The 21569-nt window shown below is 46.6% G+C and overlaps 1 protein-coding gene across 2 annotated transcripts in view; it reads left to right on the top strand.

The window, feature by feature from the left end:
- The window catches only part of LOC147748799 (E3 ubiquitin-protein ligase DTX3L-like), a 719624-nt gene that overhangs the window by 309508 nt on the left and 388547 nt on the right, over positions 1-21569 (top strand). For both annotated transcript variants that reach the window (XM_086963890.1, XM_086963891.1), the window contains exon 5: positions 2415-2583. In XM_086963890.1, coding sequence (XP_086820016.1) covers positions 2415-2583 — 169 coding nt within the window. The remainder of the gene's footprint in view (positions 1-2414; positions 2584-21569) is intronic.

Here is a 21569-nt window from a genome sequence, read left to right as displayed (position 1 = left end):
CATTCTACCCGTAAGATAAGAGCATCTATGGCATTCTTAGGAAACATACCATTAGATGATATCTGTAAAGCAGCTACATGGTCTACTACACCACATTTACAAAACACTACTGTGTAGATGTGCAAGCAAAACAACAAGCAAGTGTGGGCCAGGCTGTACTAAAAACATTATTTCAAGCTACTGCAACAGATGTGGGTGACTGCCGCTAAGGGAAAAACTGCTGTGCAATCTATGCAACAGTGTGTGGTCTGCAGCCCATATGCCTCGAACGGAAAATGCTACTTACCAGTATGCATCTGTTCTTGGCATGTAGGGCTGCAGAACCACACACGCCCACCCGCCTCCCCGGCTGCCTATATCTGTTCCAGTATTATCTTATTTAGATACACAATACATGGTCATCCTTATCTGTAATGATACAACTCCATCATTTGCCCAATAGCGTAAACAATCTGAGGATGGAGTCGATGCCCATGCTCACTACGGTCTAAGGGAGGAGTCACCCAGCAGACAAAGACTCTTCCAAGACAACAACAAAGTGTAATCATCCGGGCCCACCACCAGATGGTGATCTAATGCAACAGTGTGTGGTTCTGCAGCCCTACATGCCAAGAACAGACGCATACTGGTAAGTAGAATTTTCCTTCAAACTACTGCAAAAGATACTGGTGGTCACCCCTAAGAGGAGGTACTGCTATATAATCTATGCAACAGTGTGTAATCTGCAGCTCATATGCCTCGAACATAAAATGCTACTTACCAGTATGCATCTGTTCTTGGCAGGTAGAGCTGCAGAGTTACACATGCCCACCTGCCTCCCCGGCTACCTTTATTTGTTCCAGTATTATCTTAATTAGTTACAGCTTACATGGTCATCCTTCCTGTTTTCTTACAAAGCTCCATCATTTCCCTGCTGGCGAAAAAACAATGTGATCCAAAGGAGGAGTCACCTATCTTGTGACTTTCAAAGATTTTTCAGGACAAAAACAAGTGCAAACATCCGGGCCCCACACTAGATAACGATCTATGCAACAGTGTGTAACTCTGCAACTCTACATGCCAAGAACAGATGCATACTGGTAAGTAGCATTTTCCTTTCTGTTGAACAGAAATAATCTCACAAGCCACAATTTTGATAAAATACTACAATCTTAACATCTTAACACAGCAGTTATTTCTCAAGGGTCTTTGCAAGCATCTTTTTCTTTACATACAGGTAATAATGGCAAATGGTTCTGTTCTGATCATTTAAATTCAACCAAATAACATGATATGGATTCGGTGGTCATCTGTCGCGTGTCAGTCTGAGCTGAATTAGTGTACCTGGTATAGGCCCTGGAATTGAAGATTAGTCATTTGTAAAAAGATGGAAGCCGGTTAAGGAGGCTCACTCCTGTTCTTCTAAGCCCTCCCGCAGGTACGAGGACCGCTGTTCCCTGTATTAGTGACCATCCAACCGTCGGTCTTAATTCACGCCTTTATGAAGTCAGAGATTTAGACATTGTTCCCAAGTCCTTTTTCATGTGTTTCCCTAACTGGGGTCATGAAGGGTTGGTGATTTGTATTACGCACACGATCTGCTACTCAGTGACTTCACCCAAATGGGCTTCTGAGATCTCTTGAAGTATGGTCTGGTTATGCTCTGAAGAGAAACTGTGACAATTGTCAAGTTACGGTGGTTGGCCGCATCAGGTTTAGTGGCATTTGGTTTTTTGAGGGTATTCGCCTCTTGAATGTGGTATCTATTTCAATAGCAAGGTCTGCAAACTACCTATACCATCTATGAAAAGCTTACAATTTCATTTGCGTAATTAACGTCATAGCTATAATTACAATTGTTACGTTTTAATACTGTGCTCATTGGTTAGAGACTATCATGCCATTGATACACCTGTTGTCAGTTTTGGTGGCCCAACCTGGTTTCCACTTTCCACAATCTCGCTTAGTCCTGAGGCCCAGTTTGGCACTGGCAATGTGTGTCAAGGAATTCTATTTCTTTGGAGCTGTACCATAACTATTTAAACCTTTTACTACAGCATAGAAGTCCAATTTGAATGCCCCATTGAGAATCAAGACATGCATGCAAATTAGATTTGGGCAGCTACCAATAGGAAGTACTGTTTATGTAATAAATTACTGTAAACTTTTGAGATTATTAGATTCTCTTTTAGAATATTATGTTGTCATTTAAAATACAATCATTATCTGTTTACTCCTTGCTTCATTGGTGATGAACATTATAAACGTTGTAGGATGTAGACAATAAGGGCAGACTCCAAAACAAATAAAAAGTATTTGAGTATTAAAACTATATTAGTTACCCCAAAACAATTTCATAAAATTGTCCTGTTTTTCTCTTTTTCAAATAAAAGATTAAATACGTTTTCTGTTTTTTTTTTTCATTCCGCTTGCAGGAGGTTCACGCTCTGCTGGTTAGAGGTATTGCAGAAAGCAAGATTGATAACTTTGCCAAAATGGAAGAGAGTATCCGAAATCTCTGCCATGTGCTTCAGCTAGAAGTGCAGAAAGTATCAAAAGGCAAAGAACCGGGCAGTCTAATTGTGGAATTTAACTGCATTGCAGGTAAATATACTGATATGCCTCTGAGAACAAATGAATGAATGAAATATAACTTATAAACGCGCAACTTTGCCCGCAGGCATCAAGGCGCCTACAAAAAAAATGAAAAAGCGAGAAGGCAGAACCAAAAGCTAAGGGTAAGCTTTGCCAAAGAGCCATGTTTTAAGGGCCTTTCTGAAGGGTTGTATTGAGGGTTGCATCCTGATTTCTAAGGGGACAGTGTCCCACCATCTTGGAGCCAAATTTGAAAAGGCTTTACCTCCCCATTTAGCTCTACGCACTTGAGGAGCAGTGAGGAGCAACTTCGAGGAGGAACGAAGGTTCCTAACCGGAGCATAAGGGATCAGGAGATCTTTTATACCTCCATTCTCGTTCCTGTTTAGAGCACAGAACACCAAGCATAACACTTTAAATGAAATCATACAGAATAAAGATTTTACCGAATAAAGATATTCAAACAACAATGAAATCCTGGCGTCGATGGGAAGCCAGTACAAAGATTTCCTGGCAGTGGTGGCTGACGACCTTTTAGGAATGCATATTCCTCAATTCCTTCCATAACTCCACCAGGGGGCTCCACGATCCACCGACTACATGATTTGGCTACCTGACTTTAAATACGATAACTCATACCCAGAGCAACACTGGTGGCACCACTCGTCCACCCACTACTACAGTCCCACAACAAGTCCCTTACCTCAGCCCTCAGACTGTGGAATGCCCTTCCTCTCTCCCTGAGGCAAGAACACAATCACCTCAGGTTCAGGAAACGTCTAAAGACCCTACTCTTCCCCTGAGCCCTCCCCCCATGTTTCCTCACCCCACAGGACAGTGGTCACTAGCGCTGGGATGCCCTAGGGTAGCTATGCGCTCTATAAAACCCAAAATCAAAATCAAATCAAATCAAAATCAAATCAGCCGTCCAGAGCCATAGTTACGTACATAGCCTTGTGTAGGAAAGTGGGTTTCTGTTGCAGTAACCCCCCCACTTTGTGCCAGACTACTGATGCACTTTTACTTGGTGTGCCCTGGGTCCCTGCCAATCAGGTTCCCATGGCCTGTGTTCTTTCCCCAAAACTAACCCAATTGGCATCTCTGGCCACAGGTCAGTCCCTGGTAAATGGTACCACAGGTACCCAGGGCCCTGTGACTAGAGAAGGCCTTTAAGGGCTGCAGCACTTATTGTGCCACCCGTAGAGGTCCTGTACCACCACACTCACACACTGCCTTTGCAGGCTGCATGTTTTGGCGCAAAACAACGTGAAGAGTCGACATGGCACACATCTCTGTGTGCCCTGCCTACAACCCACTGCTCAGGCATAGGTCAGTCACCCCTCTAGCTGGGTGCACTAAACCAAGAGGTGAGGTACAGGTGCATGAGCCCTGTACCCCTACAGTGTTTAGGTCCATTCTTAGACATTGTAAGTGCAGTGCTGCCATTAAGAGTATATGGTGCTGGGAGCTTGTCATTATGAACTCCACAGCACCATAATGGCTACACTGAAAATTTAGAAGTTTGGTATCAAACTTCTCAGCACATTAAACCCACATTGATGCCAGTGTGGGATTTAATGAAAAATGCACACAGGGGGCATCTTAGAGATGCCCCCTGAAAACTAACCCCCCACTAGTGTCCAGGCTGAGTGGCTGCTTTCAGCTGCTACCACCAGACATGTTTCTGGACCCCTGGGTCGAGAGCCTGCTGCTCTCTGGGGTCGGAAACAATGCACATCCTGGGACGAGTGTCAGGATTCCAGCCGATTGTGCCTGCCGAGAGAGAAACTACGAACCCCTGAACAGTAAAAACTACCAGTCCCAGAAAGCCAAGCGGGGGAGGCGCGGTTAAAAAGAACAAACGCACAATCCCGCGCGTGCGTGATACTGTATGCTTTGATGGCTGTTTGGACCCGAAGACGCCGCGAAGCCGTGTTTTCATTTATTTCCGGATTTCCATGGGAGAGGAGTCACCCAAACGAAACCGGAAGTTTTGGAGCCAAGCTGCTGACAGGTAGGGAGAGACGAGACACGGAGCGGCTGGTCTCTCTTAGTTAGCGCATTTGTTGAAAAGTCGATGGAGCCCGTCTAGGGGAAATACCGTGAAGGAACGGTTCTCCCATTCTTCTCCGCTTCATGATTCTGGAGTACTAGGTGCAGCATTGTGGTCCTCGTTGCACCTTATGAGGCGCGGAATAATAGGGCCGGGAAATATTTAGTTAGATAATCATTAAACAGCGTGTTGATACCCCCGAGAGGAGGAGAGCTGAGGCTACTCTAAGGACATACCTTTGGACAGCGTGTTGATCCCCCAGTGAGGATGAGCGCTGAGAGTACTGGTTATAAAAGGAGGCGGTTGCAGCAAACCGTGGAAGACAAGAAGGAATCAAGGTTCGAGACCTCTGACGAGGGCTTCATATCAATAGCAGGGCTTTCTTTGGGACTCCCTTATAATAAGCAAATAAGCAGCTAATCTACAGACGTTTTCTAGGTGTTGAAGTTGAAACCCTGGGTGTCTGTATTTAACCTCAAGGAGGCGAGGCGTATATGATTTCCAGATTTTGTTTGATGGCAAGAGGATCTGCAATTGAAGGTATCTAGGGTTTAGCGAGGCCTAATGAGTTTAGTCTTTCAGGTATATGTGGTATGTTAATATGTCTGTTTATGTATTACAGATCCTTTGTCCCTGCTGTCCCTCCCCATCCTATATCCCCTGCCTGATCTGACTAGAACTCTGTGTATGTCATTCAAGAGTTCGGAACGATCTGGAAGCGGGAACCTTATAGCACCTGCCTGACCCTGAGGAGTTCGAGAAACCTGACATCGAGGTGCCACGCCTCCTCCCCCAGGATAGGCAGAGTTCACGAAGGGGAAACTTCAAAGGTTGCCGCTATTCTGAGCTTTCCCTGGCCAATTGCTGCTTTCAGCAACTGGTCCCCTCTGGCTCTGACCCCCCCCCCCCCTTTCCCCCCTCTGGGCGGGAGAACCATTGCAGATGGGGGGACTCAGCCAACCAGGGAAAGGCTTATGGCCCCCCTCCCACTGGAGGATGGCATAACTGGAGGTTTACCCACCCCAGGGAAGGGACCCATTGGTCCCAACCATTTACCTACCTGTAATGCCCCTAAATCTAGTATTTAGGGGCACCGTTGAACCTTGCTTCCTTAGACAAGAAACTGCAAGAAGAAAAGAAGAAGACGGACCAAACAGCCGTGCCAAAGCTAACAAGAGGAGGATGCCCACTGACTTGGCCCCAGCCCTACTGGCCTGTCTCCTCCAGCAAAATCCCGGTGTACCCTGCAGCAAGCAACCTCGAGAAACCCGGAGGAATTGCCTGCCTTCAATCCCAAAGACTCTGTCTCCTGTGAACACTGGATTTGTTAAAACACCAGACTCCTACTCCACAAGGATACACAAGTTTGCACCACTCTGCACCCGACGCCCACGGCCCGAGTGGCCCAACACCCAGAGGAAGTCTCCCTGGTGATCCTGACCCGAGATCCGGTGACCCCTGACCTGCCTCAATCCGACGCCTGCAGCCTCAATCCAGAAGATCCTCCAAATGCGACTAGGAGCCGGTAAGAAGATCTGAACCCTAAAAGGCACCCCTGCACCCTTCGCCCAACGGTATTGGGTGGCCCAACCAACAGTGCCTCACCAAACCCCAGCATCCTGACTTACCTCTCAAAGTGGTGGTCACACCTAGAAGACCTTCGTGCCTGAACCTGCAGTACCGTTGCAAACCGGAGGTTCCCCATTGCAAACAAGGTGCCCAACATCGAAACAGCACTGTGCACCCGGCTGCCCAAGTGTCGCTGAGGGTGCACCTTTGGTGCTGCTTTGTTTCCCCATTTGCCCTTAGCTGAAGTCCAGGAGCTTTGCCCTGACAACCAAGTGGCCTGCTCGTCGGCAGCCACCAACCGGAGGCCCCTATCCCCCATTGGATAACATTGGGCCTCAGCACTCTGCTCCCAGCCACCCTAGTGCCGCTGAGTGTGTAACAAGAGTCCATCCCTGACCCTGGGGGACCCCTGAGTCTACCCCCAGAACATCAACTCCCACTACTGAAAACTTACCCTAAAACCGATAACACTATGTTCGAGGCATGTGGGCTGCTGAATTCATATCTGTGCATAGATCGCCGCCTAGTGTTGGGTCCGGATGATTGCACATTGTTGTCCTGGAAGAGTCTTCGAAGTATCACGAGATAGGACGCTCCTCCCCTGGACTACAGTGCGCATGGGCATCCTCTCCATCCTCAGATTGTTTTTTTCCGCCATTGGGTTCGGATGTATATTTGTTAACTCAAGTTTGGAATCGATAAAGACTTTATATTTGGCCAAAAGGCCTTTAGTTATCGTCGGTTTTGTCTTTGCGATCAGTGCCCAGTACTTGTTCCAGCTCTGTCCTCGAGCCGGACGTCAAGAAGAGCCGCGTGGCTATTCAGCACTGAAGGCCCGGTCTGTCAGTGTCTAACCGCTTCTCGGGTTTCTGTGTGATGCCAAAAGGGGTCCACCTCCAGACTTCTCCAACTCTGGAAAGAAGCAACTCAGAGTAGTGAGGTAGTCAGGCGAGGGAAATTGTGAAGAAGGCCGGGACCAGTGGGAAGCGGGAGAACCTGCAAATATAAAACACAGTTTTAATACATAGACATGCAAACTTACTACTCTCATAAATTCTCGCTAGGACTTGCCAATACCTTTCCACTGGCAGTGATTTCCTGTATTATACGTCTCACAGGCAGGAACTTCAGTATCAACTTAGTTATCTACAACAAGAAACCACACTGGTAAAACATAGACTTCATTACTATCACATACGCACAAACTGCAGTAGTCAATCATACATACCAACTATCCGAGTTCAACATAAACACAGCTCCCAGAAATAGGGCTTTCTTCTCAATCAGCAAGAGATTTGGTCGAGCCCGTAACATAAGTGCTCCGCCCGTTCAGAGCAAAGAAATGAGAACTTAAAATAATAAACTCAGGGTCCATTAAGTGAAGGAACAGAATTCCACAGGAATGTACAAGCCAACCACGCTTCCTTCAGCGCAGCAGAAGGAAGTAAGAATCCGAGACACGGTATACAGTTAAACACCTGCTAGTTCCGATTAGTTCAAAGGACGATAGCTAGGTTCGCTGTAGACATCGGATTGACTCCCTTGGGGCAAAGCGCTTCAACTGCGCTACAAACAAAACCAACTCCCCTCCAGTGTTCTGAAGAAACAGGAGGTCTCCTTTCACAATCCCAACAGAACAACAGAGAGTAGAGATGAGCAGCGCTTCCTTCAGCGCGGAACGATACCTCAACAGCAGATTCTTCAGCTCTGCCACACTTCCTGACAGGGATCCTCTGAACGAAACGGGCGCTTACTTCAGCGTCCGTAGGAAAAGAACACAGGATACGAAACAGAGCAGAAGGCTCCTTCAGCGCGAGGTGGAGATCCGACAAGGCAACCCTCACAGCAGGATCCAGAGTTGTAGTCTAGAGAGAGAGTCTCTACGCAGCCAGCATGAGACTCGAAGCACGAAACACGACTGGAAACAACAGATTACGCGCATCCTTTCCCAGACCTGACTGGGCTATATAGAAGTTGCTCCTCCCCCGCCAGGAATTCTGGGAGTTGTAGTTTGGGGCGCACAAAGGAATCAATGTAGGCGCTTGGACGCTGCAGGTACCGGTCAGCGCCTGACACGGTCGACGCCAGAGGCCTTATCGACGATCCACTATGGAACGGAGCCCGTTCAAGAGATGTCCCGTTTGCAACTCCAAGTATCCTCACATCAACGTCCATCCGGTGTGCAACAAGTGCCTGTCTCCGGATCACGATGAAGCCATCTGTATGGCTTGTCTCGGTTCCGATCCAAGAAGACGATTCGCCTTCCACGCGCGGAAGGAAGCCCAGCAGACGGCACCTGACCCGGTGAACATCTTCAATGCCGAGGATGACGAGGGAGTCTAGCAGGAAATTCAAGAGAACCTGTCTGATCCTGCATCAGAGATCGACTCCAGTTACGACGTGGATGTGGAAATGGTCGACAATGAAGACATTGTTGAGGTAGGAGACGACGATGAGGCCCTTGGGGCCGTAGAAGATAGCTCGAGCGTGGAGCTAGGCCCAACCGTTGATATGGGGGCCGAGACTAGAACACTCTATAAGGCTCAGGTCGAGGGATCGCAACATGGCCTTACCCAAGATCAAACACATAGTTCTACAGCCTCGCCTCAAGGCCCGGCTACGGACACTTCCAAAGAGCCATCGGTTGATCGATCAAAATCGAAACCAAAAACATCGGTGACTACGAAACCGAGAGCACCGGAGACGAAATTGAAATCGAAAGTACACATTACTTTGGTCGGATCGAAGCTTCTGAACCATCGGCTCCGACAAAACAGAAGAGTGCTATCGACCCGGAGAGATCGATACCGGGGCACCGAAGAAAAAGGTCAAGGACATCGACCCGAAGAAGTCGGCGCCAAAGACCGTCGACACAAACAAGGGACTCGAAACACAGAACGTTCTCGATCCTAAACGTCGACTCGACAAAGCAAAGGTTGGTAAAGACCTCGAGTCCAAAACAAGCAGTGGCTCTAAGGACCCCGTCGAGTCAACACAACCATCCGCCTCCTTTTCGAAGCATGTGTCGGACTCGCTGCAACGCATTAAGGAGAAGGCTAGTGCTGCCGGACCGAAGGCCACTCAACCCCCGAAGACAAGTCCGTAAACCTCCGAAGTCGTCGGCACTGATTAAGTTTACACTGCCGCCTCCAGTGGCACCTAAGGCGTTTGCCCCTAAGACGGGCATCGAAGCGGCCAAGAAGGTGTCCATGGGGCCGAAGCCTACAACTACGGACGAGGCCACCAAGCATCGACAGCCTCTGCAGGAAGATCAGTCGAGGCAATTCATTGACGCTGAGACTGGTAGACTTTCCATTTTCAAGCGAAAGATCGCCCCAGAACAGCCTATGGAGTCATATAAAATTCCATTAAAGAAGAAGAGGGACTGTGCAACATCACCTCTTCTTTTTGAACCTCTACAACAATATGGACAAGAACCTGCTTTTTTTTCACCCACACATTCAGATGTAGATGTAGGGGATGGTGACAATGAGGATTACAGTTATCCTGTAGACACTGATCCAGAAGACCACACTGAACCCTGGACACTGTTGACCCAGGGGAGCCACAAAATGCCCCTGACAGTCATACCTATGCTGTTAAAACCTCACCTACAGAAGACATGGCTGCGTTTAACGCACTTATTGAGAGGGCGGCAAGAAATCACGATGTCCAACTCCATGCTGACCCTATTGAAGAGGAATTTTTATTTGACACCTTCTCGACCTCAGAGAGAACTGTCAAGACTCTACCCATGCTTAAAGGTGTTTTGAAACATGCTGGAGACATCTTTAAGGAGACCACAAGGGCGAGGGTGATAAACCGCAGAATTGAAAAAAAAATACAAACCAGCACCTGTGGACCCTACGTATATCAGGGGACAGTTGCCATTGGACTCTCTGGTTGTTTCAAATGCTCGTAAAAGAGCGAACTCGCAGACCACAGGTGATGCTCCTCCCCCTGACAAGGAATCTAAAGTGCTAGAAGCATCAGGGAAAAGGGTGGCAGCTCAAGCGGCCAATGTCTGGCGAATCTCCAACACACAGGCACTCTTAGCCAGATATGACAGGGCTCATTATGATACACTTGAGACCCTGTTGCAACATTTGCCAGATGAGTATAAGGAGGCAGCAGAAAGGCTAATACAAGAAGGGAAACTTATATCCAACGCATCTATTAACCCCTTCAGTGCTGATGACAAAGCCAGCTCGTCATGGGTTTTACCTGCGCTGTGCTTATGACGAGCTGGCTTTGTCATGAACAATGGGAATCTCAAGAATGCAGCACAGGAGTGGAAAACCCCCTAGCAGCCAAGGTGTTAAGTGTGCGCTAGACGCAGCAGACACTGCAGCCAGGGCTATTAATACAAGCGTTATGTTACAAAGACACGCCTGGCTGAGAATCTCCGGCTTCAAGCCTGAGATACAAACCACCATACTCAATCAGCCAGTTAACCCTGATTACTTGTTTGGCCCAGAAGTGGACACCACCTTAGAAAAAATTAAAAAGGACACAGAGACTGCAAAGTCTATTGGGGCTCTACAGTCGCAGCAGTTCAGGGCTGGTTCTTTTCGTCGCTCCAACAATAGAGGAACTTCCAGAGGCCAGGTGTCCCAGCAGACACAATACAGTAAAGGAGGCACGCAGACCACCTACAACAGGAACAATAGGGGTGGCTATCGTGGAAACAGCACCAAGGGCAGAGGTCGTGGAAACAACTCCTGATCCTCCGCCACTAACAAACAGTGACGTCTTGTCACTACCCCCCGTCCATATAACACCGGTCGGGGGGAGACTACAACAGTTTTTGCTTGTCTGGAAATCCATCACTACAGACAGGTGGGTGAGGCAGCTTATTCAGTACGGTTATTGTCTGGAGTTAACATCTGCTCCACCCAACATACCCCCAAGACACCGTCCTATGTCCGCAGAGCATATACAGTTATTGCAGCAGGAGGTAGTCAGCATGCTGAAAAAAGGAGCCATAGAGCTTGTGCCTATGGAACAAAGAGGTACAGGGGTGTACTCACAGTACTTCTTGATCCCAAAAAAGGATGGGTCCCTCAGACCCATACTGGACCTCAGGCCCCTAAACCAGTACATCCTGTCAGAACACTTTCACATGCTCACATTACAGCAGGTTCTACCGTTACTCAGTCAGGGAGATTTCCTCGCAACACTAGATCTGAAGGATGCATATTTCCATATACCGCTACACCCGTCACACAGAAAATATCTCAGATTTACCATTCAGGATCAGCATTATCAGTTCAAGGTCCTCCCTTTCGGAGTGACAACAGCACCCAGGGTGTTTACCAAGTGCCTAGCGACAGTGGCAGCACACCTACGGAGACAGAACGTTCACGTCTACCCTTATCTGGACGACTGGCTTATCCAAGCAAAGTCGGCCCAGCAATGTGCCACCCACATGTCCCACACCATTCACCTTCTTCACGATCTAAGGTTTTCACTGAATTATCCAAAGTCCCACCTTCAGCCCGTCCACGTATGGCAGTACTTGGGCGTGACAATAGATACTCTGGCAACCAAAGCACAGCCAAATTCAGTGAGGATCAACAGCATGCAATTGCTGATACGGAAATTCAAACCACAACACTCGCTTCCAGCACGAGTGTTCATGCAGTTGATAGGCATGATGGCCTCCTGCATCTTCATAGTCCTGCACGGGAGACTACACATGCGTCTGCTTCAGGAGTGCTTGGCACGTCAATGGAATCAGGCTCACGGACAATTAAAAGACCTAGTGTTGGTGACCGGTCACGCATACAACTCTCTGCATTGGTGGAACCCACAAAACCTTTGCAGGGGCCAACCGTTCCAAGAGCCTGTGCCACAGATTATACTGACGACGGACGCATCTCTCCAGGGATGGGGAGCTCATGTACTCCACTACACAGTGCAGGGGCTATGGACAGCACAGCAGAAGAAGATGCACATCAACCTTCTGGAACTGATGGCTATCTTCACGGCGATGAAAGCATTCAAAGTACATTTGTGCAACAAGGTAGTGTTGATCCGGACGGACAACATGACGGCCATGTACTACATACAGAAGCAGGGAGGTACACACTCTCCACAGTTCTCTCATCTGGCTCAGAGCATGTGGAAGTGGGCCATTCAGAGAAACATCTTCCTCATGGCAGAACACCTCCCAGGCAAGGACAATCAGATGGCGGACCTGCTCAGCAGGCACAGCCACCAGATGCACGAGTGGGAGATACATCCATCAGTACTCCGCTCGTACTTCCAGCAGTGGGGTCATCCAGAGATAGACCTATTCGCCACAAGGGAAAACGCAAAATGCAAAAGCTTTGCCGCCAGGTTCCCACACCCACAGTCGCAGGGAAATGCGATATGGATGAACTGGTCAGGCATATTTGCGTTCGCTTTTCCCCCAGCACTGCAAATACCGCTGGTGGCACGCAAACTGAAGCAACACTCGATGACTCTCATCCTGGTTGCTCCGACGTGGGCACGCCAACCATGGTACACCACGTTTCTAGAACTCTCCGTGGTACCGCATCAAAGGCTACACCTCACGCCCAGGCTTTTGACGCAGAGCCATGGCGACATTCGGCATCCAGATCCGCAACAACTCAACCTGGCGATCTGGCTCCTGAGGTCTTAGAATTTGGCTACCTCAACCTGCCTCCTGACTGTATGGATATCATAAGGGAGGCAAGAAAGCCCACAGCTAGAGCATGTTATGCGGCGAAATGGAAGCGGTTTGTCATTTATTGTGCCAACAACGACATTAATCCGCTAGATGCATCTACTCACAACATCATCTGTTATCTGTTACATCTATACAAATGCAATCTAGCCTATGCTTCCATTCGTATACATTTATCCGCAATAGCAGCTTATCTCCAAAACAGGCAGCATATCTCACTTTTCAGGGTGCCTGCCATCAAAGCTTTTCTGGAGGGACTCAAGCAAGTTATTCCTCCCAGACACCCACCAGCACCTGTATGGAACCTGAATGTGGTCCTTACCAGACTGGTGGGACCACCTTTTGAGCCTCTACACCCCTGCGAGATGCAATTCTTGACGTGGAAAGTGGCTTTCCTAATAGCAATCACATCACTACAACGAGTTAGTGAACTTCAAGCACTAACTATCCAAGAGCCATTCATACAGATTCATTCCAACAGGGTGGTGCTACGCACTAACCCTAAGTTTCTGCCTAAAGTAGTTTCACAGTTCCATATGAATCAAACTATAGAACTGCCGGTGTTCTTCCATAATCCAGATTCAGTGGCAGAGAGAATGCTCCACACACTAGACGTCAAAAGAGCTCTCATGTACTACATAGATAGGACAAAAGATTTCAGGAAGACAAAGCAACTGTTTGTTGCCTTTTCCCCACAACACAAAGGCAACCCCATTTCAAAAGCAGGTATAGCCAGGTGGATTGTTAAGTGCATACAGATTTGCTATCAAATGGCTAAGCGCACATTAACGATTCCCCCAAGAGCCCACTCAACACGAAAGTTGGCGGCATCCATGGCTTTCCTTGGAAACATTCCTTTAGAGGAGATCTGTAGAGCAGCCACCTGGTCTACCATACACACATTTACTAAACACTACTGTGTAGATGTGTATTCCAAACAGCAGGCAGCTGTAGGACAGGCTGTTCCAAAAACACTTTTTCAGACTGCTGCAGCTTGCACGGGCAGCCGCCGCTAAGAAGAGGGACTGCTATATATTCTATGCACAGATATGAATTCAGCAGCCCACATGCCTCGAACAGAATATGCTACTTATCAGTATGCATCTGTTCTTGGCATGTAGGGCTGCTGACATTCATATCGCCCTCCCTCCTCCCCGGCGCCTGTAGCGGCTGCAGCACTCAGAATTACTCTTAGCATGGTCATCACTTACTGTACTACACTCCATCTCTGCCACAATGGCGAAAAACAATCTGAGGATGGAGAGGATGCCCATGCGCACTGTAGTCCAGGGGAGGTGCCACCTATCTCGTGATACTTCGAAGACTCTTCCAGGACAACAATGTGCAATCATCCGGACCCAACACTAGGCGGCGATCTATGCACAGATATGAATGTCAGCAGCCCTACATGCCAAGAACAGATGCATACTGGTAAGTAGCATATTCGGTTTGAGGCATATGAGATGTAGATCATATGTTTTGGGCATAGATCACCATCTGGTGTTGTCCAGATGTTTGCAATTTGTTTTTCTTCGAAGAAGTGTTTCCAGTCACGAGGTAGGGGACTCCTTTCAGTGATAGTGCTCATGGGCATCAACTCCATCTCCAGATTGTTTTTTTCCGCCATTGGGTTCGGATGTGTATTGCTGCGCTCCGGTTCGGTATCGTTTTGGAGCCCCTTTGACGCTCAATCCTCTACCCTCTACATTATTGTCCATCGATCGCGATTTCCCATTCAACCCGCACCGTGTGAATTGAGAAAACCTTTGATCGGGAACTTCAAGTTGAGCCGTTGGGCCGACCTGTTGCGACCACGCCAGCAGTCGATGGAACGGACTCCATTGAAGCTATGTCCTGTGTGTCGTGCTAAGTTTCCACGCACTGACTTCCATGAGGTCTGCAACCTCTGCTCATCCCCAAAGCAGATCGAGAAGAACTGTGAAGCATGTCGATCATTCTGATTGAAAAAGACCATTTGTGATCATCGGGCTCGATGCCACGAGTGCCAGCGGCTCCGTACCAAACATCTTCGGTGAAGATTTAGAATTTCACCGTCCAGCCGCAGAAGCCGTGGAAGAAGAACAAGTCTCCATGTCCGAAGCCAACTCCGACATGGAGTAAGACCTGAACGTCACTCCGGGTCAACGTACCATGAGTACAACTCCCCATGTACCCACGCAATCAAAATGTAAGACTCCAGTATCACCCCAGCCCTCGGTTGACACTGAGAAAAACTTTCAGATGCCCTGACCTCCAGCCCAGCTATGAAACATAAAGGCAAGCATTCTGGCTCGGGCTCAAGCCAGCCCCATTCCGGTGCCGAAACAACACCTTTGGCACCGAAGCATAAGACAAAACATGTGGCACTCTACAAAGTTGGCATCAAAGACACCTTCCACACCGAAGGCCTCGGATCCAAAATAAGTTCTGGAACCAAAATTGTTCAAACCAAAATCCTCCACACCCAAGAGCTAGGAGCCGATACTCTCCGTGCTGAAAAGTTTGGAGCCGAAACATGCCACTGTGAAACCTTCAGACCCTAAACAGGTAAAAACAAAACACTCTGATTCGAAACATTCGGCGCACAAAGACTCCTAGCCCAAATCTTCCAACCCGAAATCCATTCCTAAAGAGAAAGATATTCCTTCCAAGGAGCCGCCATCTGAAGACGCAGTTTTGTATCCAAAACAGTAAAGACATACTATTGACCCTGAAACTGGATACCTTCGGGCCGCTCTTCCTAAACAACGGAAACTGGATCTCTCAGAGGATTCTGTTATACCTCTGAAGAAAAAGGACATGGGTACTAACCCTTCTCTCCCTTACCTCCCTCTCATCCTGTTAATCTCAATCTACTGATTACACCATCAAATTCCCCACCACCTCCACTTTCACCTGACCCACAGGATGAAAATTATGGGGATGAGGATGAAGATCAAAATATGCCAGGCGACGAAAACATACCACAAGACACTGATCCCTGGGAAGATTATAATAAGGATCCAGATAAAAATAAAGACCCTGACCTGTCTCCCTCCAGACCCCCCCCCCTGATGACAACAATGGCTTTGCGCAGCTTATCAACAGAGCTGCTCAATACCACGGGGTGGAGCTCCATACAGACCCTCTAGAAGAGGATTTCCTTGTGGAGACATTTACGCTCTCGCAAAGGTCTGTTAATACTTTGCTAATGACAAAGGGACTGTTAAAAAACACATACAAGGTATTCAAAGACCTGGTTAGAGCCAGAATACTCACAACTAGAGTGGATAAAAAATACATGCCCGCTTCTACAGACCTTGTATATATAAAAGGCCAGTTGCCCTTAGACTTTCTTGTTGTATCTAACGCCCGCAAGAGAGCTAACTCTCAAACTACAGGCGATGCCCCTCCTCCTGATAAGGACTCTAAACTCATTGATGCCTCAGGCAAACAAGTAGCTTTGCAGGCTACTAACCATTGGCGTATTGCCAATGCTCAGGCCCTGTTAGCACGCTATGATAGGGCTCACTATGATGAGTTGGAAAAACTCATGCAACACTTGCCTGATAAGTATAATACAAAAGCTAACGACCTCATTCAGGAATGTAAGCTTATCCCCAACACTTCCATTAAATGTGCACTAGATGCAATAGACACAGCATCTCATGCCATCAATGCTAGCATACTGCTGCGCAGGCACGCTTGGCTTCGAATCTCTGGATTCAAGCCGTAGGCCTATTCCTCCATATTTAATCAGTCCTTTGATAAGGAGCATCTTTTCAGACCAACAGTCGATACTTCACTACAAAAAAATGAAGAAAGACACCAAAACTGCTAAGTCTATGGGGGCATTACAATTGCCTTATAACAGAGGGTCCTTTTGCCGCTCCTTTTACAGGAGTGGCTCAAAAACAGTGTCATCAGAGAATCCCTCCTCCTCTTATAAAAATAACAACCAATCTACCTCCTCCAGAGGATATTTTCCAGGAAGCTACAGAGGGAATAATAATAAAGGAAGAGGCAGAGGTAACTCCACCCACTCTTCTCCTGCTAATAAACAGTGACTTCCCTCCTCTACCCCGATCATCCCACACCTGTCGGGGAATGTCTCTCACAGTTTCTACCTGTGAGGAATTCAATCACCTCAGACAATTGGGTAATACACATTATCCTGTATGGTTATTGCCTGGAACGTACTTGCACTCCCCCAACTATCCTTCCAAGAGAATGTGCAATGTCACCAGAACATTTCACCCTCTTAAAACAAGAGGTTCTCTCTCTGTTACAAAAATATGCGATATAACAAGTCCCATTTCATCATCAAGGGACTGGAGTATACTCCCTATACTTTTTGATTCCAAAAAAGGACGGATCTCTCAGACCCATACTAGACCTCAGACAGCTAAACCTATATATTCAATCAGACCAGTTCCACATGGTCACACTACAACAGGTGCTCCCATTTCTTCAGCAAGGAGACTTTATTTCCACTCTGGATTTAAAGGACGCATACTTCCATATTCCCATTCACCCGGCTCACAAGAAATATCTTAGGTTCGTGGTGGACGGGCAGCATTACCAATTTAAAGTTCTCCGGTTTGGGGTAACTACAGCACCCAGAGTCTTCGCCAAGTGTCTAGCAGTAGTCGCATCTCATTTACGAAGACAACACATTCACGTCTTCCCTTACTTTGACTGGCTAATAAAAGCCAAGTCACAACACAGCTGCATACACCACAAAACAGTTCAGCTGCTTCACGCCATGGGATTCACTGTGAACCTCACTAAGTCTCATCTCCAACCCTCCAACACGCAAGAGTACTTGGGAGCCACAATAGACACTTGCAAAGCTCTAGCATACCCCAACATACTCTAGATATGCAACATGCAAACCCTGATATCACTCTTTCAGCCTCAACACTCATTACCAGCCCGAGTGTTCATGCAATTGATCGGAATGATTGCTTCTTGCATTCTAATTGTTCCATACGCAAGACTCCAGATGCATCCCCTACAGGAATGCTTAGCACGTCAGTGGAACCAGGCTCAGGGTCAGCTAACGATCTGGTGTTGGTAGACGGCTGCACACATCGCACTCTGCAGTGGTGGAATACACAAAACCTTTCCAAGGGGCGGCCATTCGTCGACCTGGTTCCACAGATAGTGCTAACAGCAGACGCTTCGCTCACTGGTTGGGGGGCTCATTTTCAAAAACATACTAATCAGGGCATGTGAACCCTACAACAAAAACAACTCCACATAAACCATTTGGAGCTTCTAGCAATTTTTCTAGCATTGAAAGCCTTCCAAATGCATCTAGTAGGCAAAGCTGTCCTAGTTCGTACAGACAACATGACAGCAATGTACTACATACAAAAACAGGGGAGCACACACTCTCTACAGCTTTCACAACTCGCTCAAAGCATATGGAGATGGGCTATTCCTCAAAAGATATATCTCCTTGCAGAACACCTCCCAGGAGTAAACAACCAGATTGCAGATCTGCTCAGTCGTCCAAGACAACAGATCCACAAATGGGAACTACATCCTCAAGTTCTCATCTCATTTTTCCAAATGTGGGGCTACCCAGAAATAGATCTCTTCGCCATACACCTCAACGCAAAATGCCCAAAATTCGCGTCCAGGGATCCTCACCCATTGTCCAAAGGCAATGCGCTATAGATGAACTGGTCAGGAAATTTTGCTTACGCTTTTCTGCCTCTCCTGCTAATTCCATTAGTGGTTCTGAAACTCAAACAACATTCCATGACAATTATCCTAATAGCTCCCACATGGGCTCGACAACCCTGTTTCACAACCCTGCTGGAACTATTAGTGGTCCCTCACCCAAAATTACACCTCTCCCCCAAGCTTCTCACTCAGAACCATGGAGAGATAAGACATCCAGATCCCAGTCATCTCAACCTTGCAATTGGGCTCCTGAAATCCTAGAGTTTAGTTACCTCAGTCTTCCGCCTGACTATATGAATGTCATTAAAGAGGCTAGACGCCCTACAACAAGAGCATGCTATCCAGCTAAGTGGAAACGGTTTGTAATTTACTGTACAAACAACTATATCAATCCACTAGATGCTTCAATCCAAAACATAATTTGCTATCTATTACACCTACAACATTCTAATTTCGCGTATACATCCATACGCTTACATCTCGCTGCAATAGCTGCTTACCTACAAAACAGGCAGCACTTGTCTTTGTTTCGAGTACCCTCTATCAAAGCTCTTATGGAAGGACTCAAAATAATCATTCCTCTTAGGCTTCTACCTTCCCCAGTGTGGAATCTCAATATAGTTCTTATAAGACTAATGTGCCCGGCGTTTGAACCTTTACACAAATGTGACCTACAATTTCTCACATGGAAGGTAGCCTTCCTTATAGCCATCACATCTCTAGAACCAGTTGTTGAGCTTCAGGCATCAACCATAAAAAGAACCATTTTTGCAAATACACCAAAACAAAGTGGCTCTTCCAAGAATCAAAAATTTCTACCAAAGGTAGTCTCTGCCTTTCCTATCGATTAGTCCGTTGAGTTAATCGTGTTCTTCCCTCAACCAGACTCAGTGGCAGATTATGCTCTTCACACATTAGATGTCAAAAGAGCCATACTATATTACATTGAAAGAACTAAACCCTTTAGGTTAGGAAAACAAAACAACTTTTTGTTGCTTTGGCACCACTGTATAAAGGCAATCCCACATCAAAAGCAGGCACTGCACAGTGGATAGTTAAGTTCATTCAAACATGCTACATTAAAGCTAAACACACATTAACAATTCCCCACAGAGCGCATTCTACACACAAGCTGGGGGCTTCTGTGTGGCATTCTTAGGGAATACACCATTAGATGACATCTGCAGGGCTGCAACATGGTCTACACAACACACATTCACAAAGCACTATTGTGTAGATGTGTTAGCAAGACAACAAGCTATTGTGGGCCAGGCAGTTTTACGAACACTATTACAAACCACTGCAGCAGCTACAGGTTAGCCACCACCAGGGAGAAAACTGCTAAAGCATATGATAGACAACTCATATGCCTCAAATGGAAAATGCTTCTTACCACAGTATGCATCTGTTCTTGGCATATAGAGCTGTAGATTCATATGCGCCCACCCGCCTCCCCGGAAACCTTTATCTGTTGTCTTATGATCATACATAAATACGTTATACATGGACATCTCTTTACTACTCCTATTAACTCCATCATCACCCTTATGGCAAAACAATTTGATGATGGAGTCAATACCCATGTGTATTATCACCGAAAGGAGGAGTCACCTACCTTGTGACTGGAAAGACTTCTTCGAAGTAAAACAAAGTGCCAAACATCCGGACCCAACACCAGATGGTGATCTATGCTAAAGCATATGAATCTACAGCTCTATATGCCAAGAACAGATGCATGCTGTGGTGAGTAGCATTTTCCTTTCCTCCATAGGATAACATTGACTGTTTTCCTTGAGTTTTGAGTTTGAAAACCTAAAGAAATTCTTTAAAATGTTACTAACTAACAAACACGATTTTACTAACCTGTTTACAGGAAATGTCTCAGTGTAGTATCCAGGCATACTACACTGTGTAAGAAAAGTAATCTCAAAAGTAACTTACCTGTAATTTTACCAAAAATTCCATACAAAGTATTTGTACTGTATTCTGAAAAGCATGGCATTATCAGGAACTCTACAATTCAAACTATTTCAAACTGCATTACTATTGTAAAGTATATATTGCTGACCTATGCCAGGCTTGCTTGGTTCTAGAAAATAAAATAACTAAAATAATATTTTTATACAAAAACAATTGGTCTGAAGTTCAGTGTTTGAGTGTGTGAAATCATTTGCTGATTGAGTGTGTACAGCAAATGCTTAACACTGTCTTCTGATAAAGCCCTAGGGCTCGACCACACTACTACTAATAGAGAGTGAGGTGCTATCTACTTTACCTCTGTCTACATTTTGGGTTCGACTGAACTCTTCAGATATGAAATGGGAGGTTGTCACTTGCACACCAAATGATAAAAATCGATTGTCCTGATAGTAAACAAACTGCTTTGAAAAAATGAATCGGACTGGCGCATGCTACACGGTATCAGAGGGCTGCCAGTCCTTCATGTGACGTGAACGTGTTATGTTTTTTTCTAAACAAACTTTATTATGCCATTATTCACGGTGCATCACATCATAACAAATGGTCTCAGCATTTTACATTTTGTTGTAACATGAACCCATCAGTCATCATGAGTAAGTGTACAGACTACAGGTTTTGTATCCATCATTTCTATAACATAGAACTTACAATGTAATAAATGCAACATGTGGATTCATCCAGAATAATTACACATGTCCCTAACAGGCCGTGACATGTATCTGTGTTTTCACAACCTTAAACTAAATGAACTGCCCTCTCCCATTGTCGTCTATTCCGTCTCATATCTATGCAAGGTCATGAGTGTCAACCTATACCTTCGGTATACTTGGGGCCTTCTTCAGAATACCCTGATTTTCGCTGGACCTGTGATAAATGACAAAGTGTATCAGGGTGGCGGGTCCGGAAATGTAAGTGGGATGTCTAGTTGTGTGAAGTCCTCAAGCAGAACGTCCCATTCCATAGAGATGGGATGCTTCCGCAACCCCCTCGCCTCTTCTCGTCTAAGTGCTGCGGTTTCCGCACTAC

Source organism: Lissotriton vulgaris, chromosome 1_1, assembly GCF_964263255.1.
Source record: "Lissotriton vulgaris chromosome 1_1, aLisVul1.2, whole genome shotgun sequence".
Taxonomy (NCBI): domain Eukaryota; kingdom Metazoa; phylum Chordata; class Amphibia; order Caudata; family Salamandridae; genus Lissotriton; species Lissotriton vulgaris.
Note: the sequence above shows the minus strand (reverse complement) of the source record. Positions and strands in the feature narration are given on the sequence as shown.